This window comes from Propithecus coquereli, unplaced genomic scaffold (genome assembly GCF_000956105.1).
Source record: "Propithecus coquereli isolate 6110/MARCELLA unplaced genomic scaffold, Pcoq_1.0 Scaffold473, whole genome shotgun sequence".
NCBI classification, from domain to species: domain Eukaryota; kingdom Metazoa; phylum Chordata; class Mammalia; order Primates; family Indriidae; genus Propithecus; species Propithecus coquereli.
The window spans coordinates 441,300-448,149 of record NW_012150541.1 but is presented as its reverse complement, the minus strand read 5'-3'; the positions used below and the strand labels follow the sequence as shown (position 1 = coordinate 448,149).

Below are 6,850 nucleotides of genomic sequence, written 5' to 3'. Positions count from 1 at the left end.
CCCCGTCCTTTGTCGAGACAGATCTTGTGAGTTTCACTAATCTGTTCACCATCAATTCGTAAATGTTTACTGAGCACCTGTTCAGTGTGGGGACTGATCCCAGACAGGGGTTCCTACCTTGCACGTTCTGAAGGAAACAAGCAAACAAATCAGCAGTGGCACTTGGGGTGGCCAGGGCTGCAGTCACAGCTGATGTAGACACTGTGGGAGGCGACACCCTTCAGGGCTTTAGTTTGCAAAGCTGAGGACAAACCTCGGCCGAAGCTGCTCCCCTACATCCCGTGCTCAGTTGTTCCCACCCCAGGATCCCTGGGGACCCACTTCATGAGCTCCCTGTGGGGGCTGTGAAGCCCACTGAGACCAGAGAAGTTTGTTCTGATAAACTATATGATAAACTGATAGCATGACCTTCAAAATTCACTTTCAAATTGATGGCAAAAATCATAATAGAACTTATCACAAAACTAATTTTATTATATTTTTTCCCACTTAAATCTCTTGGCTAAATATCTTCGCTGTCCCGATGACTTCTGGTTCTTATTTTCTTGATGGACACAATGTCTTTACCCTGTTTGGGGAGAAAAAATATAACTCTTAAGTAATTGAAAGAACCATTTTTGTCGACCCTACTCTGCAAAACCCCAAACCCTTACTATGTATTACGCAGGTCTTTAATTCCAGAAAATTAATTTTGATGTTGGAAATGAGTTGTAAGATATATGCTGTTAAAGATGTCTTTTCTTATTTAAATTTTTTTTATTATTTAGTTTTTTACATTTAAATATTGTATATTTTCATATAAAAGTTTCCAGTGTATTTTTAAGCTAATACATAATACAAAAAACTCACAAAATTTCTTCACGAATGTACACATTTTCACTAACTAAAAAATGGCATTAAGAAAACCTGAATTCAAATGTACAGTCAGGATTAAATCTTTTGTGTCTCCTAAACCAACCTATCCCTGTGAGGAGGACAATATTCTAACTGAGTGTGACCAGAGGACTTCTGAAGTATAGGCCCTGTGCAGGGCAGTGTTTGTTTAGGAGCAGCTGGGAGGTGGAGGCGTTTCCATCTTGATTTTGGATCAAATCCGAAGAAAACAAAAGATCTTGCCTTTCCAGAATGGGCGTTCTCAAACCTTGGCGTCTGTACTCTCACTTAACACAGTCCCACACAACAGCCAGTGAGAAAAAGCTAAGCGTGATGGTAGGCATATTTTAGAAACAACTTTGTGTGGTGACCATTGACAGTAGGGCAGACAAGAGTTAGAAAAACAAAAGACAGGAATTCAAAAAGTCTATGACTTAGTTTGGATGCAAATGATCGTAAATAGATTGATAATGTCTTGAAGGCTTCACCATATCACGGTGCAACACACATGTTCATCCTAATGACTGAAATCTCCATCTGGAAAGGTCAAATGGTAGACCACATCCTGTGTCAGGTGGGAATGAAGTATGAAAACCCCATTCCAGATGATGATTGCATGGCAAAGACACAAACTAACTCAGGGAAGACTCGTTCCTCTGATACATCGGCTGGGCTGGAATCCCTCTTGCTGTCTTTGCCGGCCACAGAGCAGGACAGGTCACCTCACCTGCTCTGTCACTGTTCCTTCAGGACTCTGAGGGTGGCAGGGACATTCAATGAGGTCCTGAATGTGAGTTTAGGTCAGTGTTATTACCGCTATCCTAGCAGACAGCAAACAAATCTCTCCTGCCTTTTCAGCTGGTACCAAATGAGACAGTCATTTGTAAAGCAATGAATTCACATGTTACAGCTGTGGCCACGGCTCTGGCCCCTACAGTCTCCAACCGTCCCACCGTGGGGGTCCTTCCTCAGCTTGCACATCATGTATGAAATGGTGTCTGCTGCGGCTAGTATTCCCCTTGCTCAGTAAGGCCAGAGTGCGTTCATCTGAACCCGGGTCACTTCCTTGCTGCTGCCCTTGGTTTTCACTATGGCAGTGGTTCTTATTTCTTTCAGCTCAGAGGGGAGGACAACACTATGAAAAGACGCGGAAGTTAAAACTTCTTCCTGGAGAACACATCCATGTCACACATGCATTTTCTGGGTCTGCAGATGGCCATGGACACCCAGCAAGCACAGGAGAGATGCTAGAGGAGCACGTCTATGCGGGTTAGGGGCTGTGATCCCCAAGCCCTGGGCCGTGCACTCGTACCTGTCTGTGGCCTATTAGGAACTGGGCCACAGAGCTCCACCATCCCCAACCCCTGCTTCATGGAAAAATTATCTTCCACAAAACTTAGGAACCAGGCTGCACAGCAGGAGGTGAGCAGTGGGTGAGAGCGAGTGGAGCTTCATCTGTATTTACAGCCGCTCCCCATCGCTCACATCACTGCCTAAGCTCCACCTCCCCCGCCCCCATCTGTGGAAAAATTGTCTCCCATGAAACTGGTCCTTGGGACCACTTAGGGTTAGGGGGCTCCTGGGTGCTTGTGTGTGAGAAAGAGGCCTGAATGCCCCCATGCAGAACAAAGGCCTAGCTCAGCCTTGGGGATTGGCCATTGTATGTTTAGCAATAATCCCAATTAAAAGAATATTTGTTTTTATTCTTCTTCAGTTTTGCTCTGATAAAGCACTATTTTCCAGACTATGAATCTGGTATTTAGAGCCTGTCAAGTGAACTCCTGTGAATGTGCTAGCCCATGTCGGCTGTCTGCGTTCCTGGCGTTCTCGTGGTCTCAGGGATCTCATCTTGCCCTGTCAGACGTCTTCTGCTTCCAGCCAGCCCCCGGTGCCATCTCTGACTTACGACATCTGCATGGGCATCGATGTCCTTCTCTGAGCCTCTCCTCCTCACTCTCTGGAACATTCTATCAGTACCTTCCCTAGAACTTCCATCCTACCATCCAGAAACACAGGTCCTCCTCCTCAGCTCCGTGCCTGTCTGTATAGCACGTACTGGGGGCACCTGGGCATCTGTCACTCTTCTTGGCAATCTCAGCGTCAGCCTCCGAGTGTGTTCTGCAGGGTGCGTGTCTGGACAATTGCACCTGCCTCTGATACTCAATCTGTCTCTAAAAAGGTTCTCACTATATTAGTTTCATTTTCTGAACTCAAAATATAGTAGTTTTAGCTCCAAATTTTGTGTCCCTAATGGTATAAATCAAATTTATAGCATTCACAAAAAGGTAGCAATTCAAGCTATCTTAATTTTAAACTAGCTAAATCAAGTATCCATCCCCTAGAAGACTAATTGAATGTAATGACTAATTATGGATTTGTTCATATGACAGATAATTTATGAGCAGCTAAATCTGACATTATTTTAGGAGCATTTATAGATCATTAGCTTAGATATTCTTTGGTGGAGGGAGGGCCAGAGAGCAGCACACCGTGCTGAATGGGAACTTTCACGTAGCGCTGTTGGCCTTCAGGACACCCCTGGTGTTTGTCCAACCTAGCTTTCCAAAGGACTCCTTGGACATTCGTACGTGACCACCTTTCTGCATTAGTAAGTTTTTGTGAACTACAGAAAGACTGAAGCCATCTACCTACAATTGTGGTATGACTTATGTTATCAGCAGTCTGCAAGTAGCAGCTAGAGAAGTTCCTAGTTCTTCGTGAATAGTCTTCATCGTGTGAATTTGCTATTTGAAGTGGTATTCCCCAAACAGACAAAATATAGCTAAAATGACAAAACATATGGCTTAGATTAGTGCTCCTTCCATTGGTATAACTGGCAGCTGGCAGGGTGGTGCTTTATATCAACATAATGCTTTTTGTTTGCCTTTGCAACAATGGGCAAAAATATATTAAAACATTCTATGTTTTGAAAAAAAGTTAAATTACTCACATCCTTTGGATTTTCTGCACATCTCTTGATAGCCCGGGTTGCTCTCTGCTCAGGTTCACTTCCCAGCTTGTTTACTGCAGGCTGGATTTTAACCTTCCTTGACCTCAGGCTCATGAAGTCTGAATTTCCTCTTACTCCTTTCTCTGTCTGGTTCTGAGTGTGGGTTCCCACACCTTCCTTGGCTCCCTCCTCCCGTGCCATGCTGGGCTGGGAGCTCTTACTCTGCCGGAGGGATCTCGAGCATGCTCTGCTTTCACCAACTTTGCCCCTTTCTGTGGGTCCCTTGGCCCTGTCACCTGGGTTTTCAATCTCCAACTCCTGGGAGGTCTTAACAGACTTCTTTTCATATCTCTTTATTTTAATTTTTTCTGCTGCTATAGGAACCTCAGTTTTTTGTTGCTCTACATCAGATTTATTTTGGCGTCTGGGGCGCAGGGATATTCCCTAAAGAAATGAGAAGATAGCCAAAAAAAATTCCAAAAATTAGTAAAACAAATCTCAAAATTCAACAGGGAAAACAACAATCCAAAGTGAACTAAAGGAAATCCTCTGAAAATTTTATATCGATCAACTTTCTAAGATATATTTCTAGAATATCTCATCTAAGATAGTCAAGGTAATGCCTTGGTACTTTGATCCTATGGAGGAATGATTATCTCTACTAACAAACTAGAAATAAGAAATTTGGGATAAATTTCAATAACAAGCCTAACATGATAAATGTCAAGTCTAATGTTTATAGTTTACATTATAGGAAAATGCCCGCATTTTACAGGCAGTAAATGAATTCCTAATCCTTTAACAATCATTGTTAAAGCAGAACAAGAAGTTGCCATTTCTGGAGTTTTTCCAAATTTCTCTGGATGCAGTAGTGAGCTACCAGTCCCGATAGTGCTGTTCTTCTCAAGGACACGCACTACTGACACTGTTCTGTCAGCCGTTACATGGGTAGTATTAGTACCCGGTCCTGGTCATGGTGTCAGTGTCTGCGACAACACAGACCTGAATTGCCCACCTTTCCTTTGATCAAGTTTTCAAACATTTGAAGATAAACATAACTCATTTGATTCTTGAGAAATTCTTCTTAAAGTCTGCATTAACCATTTTGACTAGTTCTTATCCCAAATTAGTCTATTCCCTCTATAGGTGTCAGGAAGATTCTTTACCACAGCCTGCAGTTACTCACTGTGTTGCATGACACCCCTTTGGGAAAGGATATCCACTTACAGATTCAGGTTATATTCAAATTATTATGCAAAAACTGGTAACATCTATCCAAGATGACATTTAATGATTATGTAACACTTTGCATTACCTTATTTGAAGTGACCGAGCCTTCCACTTTGTGTTCTCTTTTCTTAGTTTTCATGTTGTTGCTGTTCAGATCTTCCACGGGTTCCATACTCTCTGCAGAAATTCTCAGACTTCTCTTCAGTACTACCAAGGGTTCAGGTGGTGTGCATTTCTCCCTGGGCGCAGACCTCTGTTTCTTGTTGGCTGGCTCCTCCTCTACAACTCCCTCTGTGGCAGTCATGCAGTGCAGTCTCTTGCCTCCCGAGACACTGTCGTCTTTTCCAGACTTCCTCTTGGAGGTCAGAGCAGTGTTGCTTTTGCTCTGTGATTTGACAGGGTCTCTGGTGCCCACCATGTCTTGTATAGGTTGTACTTTAGGGGCCCTAAGGACCCTCCTAAATGTTTTCAGAGGTTCCCCACTGTCAGGGGGCTGCTTTGGAGCAGTCTTGAGGCTCTCAGTGTCATTTCTTGGTTCCCCACGTTGACCTGGTGCTGGGACGAGCTCTTTGAAGTCGGCCAGAACTTCTAGGGCTTTGGCCTCTTTCTTAGCTGCACGTGGCTGCCTCTTGCAGCCATTTATATTTTCTGCTGGGTCCAGTTTCTGCTTTGCAGATTGTTTAGCCACTCTGATGTGTTTATCCCCACCTTGGGGTTCTGTGGATGTGTGTGTGGTTTCGCCTGATGTTTGCGTGAGGTTCTGCAGTGCAGAGACTTTCCTGAGACTTCCTTTGGGCTGTCTCTTTGTGCTTGCTGTGGTGTTCACTAGTTCTGGCAGTGGGGACCTGGTGGTTTTAACATTAGTCATTGATTTCTCAGTGTGACCTGGTGTTTGGAAGGGTTTTTTGAAGCCAGCCAGGTTTTCTAGGGGCTGGGCCTCTTCCTTAGATGCTCTTGGCCTTCTCCTGCTGCCAGTTACCCTTGCTGTCAGGTCCAATTTCTGCTCTGCAGATTGCTTGAATGCTCTGATGCCTTTGTCCTCGACTACTAGAACTTCGTGCGTACGTGTGGATTCCCCTGATATTTGCGTGAGCTTCCTCAGTGCAGAGACGTTCCTGAGACTTCTCTTGGGCCATCTTGTTGTGCTTACCACAGTATCCACTGGCTCTGGTTGTGGAGAAGTGCAGGACATTTTTGTGCTTTTAGCAACAGTCATTGACGCCTCAGTATGACCTGGTGTTTGGAAGGGCTTTTTGAAGCCAGCCAGGTCTTCTAGGGGCTGGGCTTTTTCCTTAGCTGCCCCTGGCCTTCTCCTACTGCCAGTTACACTTGCTGCCGGGTCCAGTTCCTGCTCTGCAGATTGCTTGAATGCTTTGATGCCTTTGTCCTCACCTACTAGAACTTTGTGCATATGTATGGATTCCCCTGAGGTTTCCGTGAGCTTCCTCAGTGCAGACACTTTCCTGAGACTTGTTTTGGGCTGTTCCCTTGTGCTTACTGTGGTGTCCACTGGTTCTGGTTGTAGAGTTGTGCAGGGTACTTTTGTGCTTTTGCCATCAGTCATTGACTCCTCAGTGTGACCTGGTGTTTGGAAGGGCTTTTGGAAGCCAGCCAGGTCTTCTAGGGGTTGGGCCTTTTCCTCAGCTGCTCTTGGCCTTCTCCTGCTGCCAGTTACACTTGCTGCCAGGCCCGGTTTCTGTTTTGCAGATTCCTTGAATGCTCTGATACCTTTGTCCTCACCTCGTACCTTGGGTGTGTGTGTGGGTTCCCCTGCTGTTTGTGAGAGCTTCCTCGGTG

The 6,850-nt window shown here is 44.9% G+C and overlaps 1 protein-coding gene across 1 annotated transcript in view; it reads right to left on the bottom strand.

Moving 5' to 3' along the window:
• Window positions 1-483: 483 nt before the first annotated feature.
• Window positions 484-6,850, bottom strand: part of MKI67 (marker of proliferation Ki-67) — a 26,647-nt gene continuing 20,280 nt past the window's right edge. The window contains exons 12-14 of the mRNA XM_012655342.1: window positions 5,139-6,843; window positions 3,824-4,267; window positions 484-568 (exon numbers count right to left, since the gene is read on the bottom strand). Coding sequence (XP_012510796.1) covers window positions 503-568; window positions 3,824-4,267; window positions 5,139-6,843 — 2,215 coding nt within the window. The 3' untranslated portion in view covers window positions 484-502. The remainder of the gene's footprint in view (window positions 569-3,823; window positions 4,268-5,138; window positions 6,844-6,850) is intronic.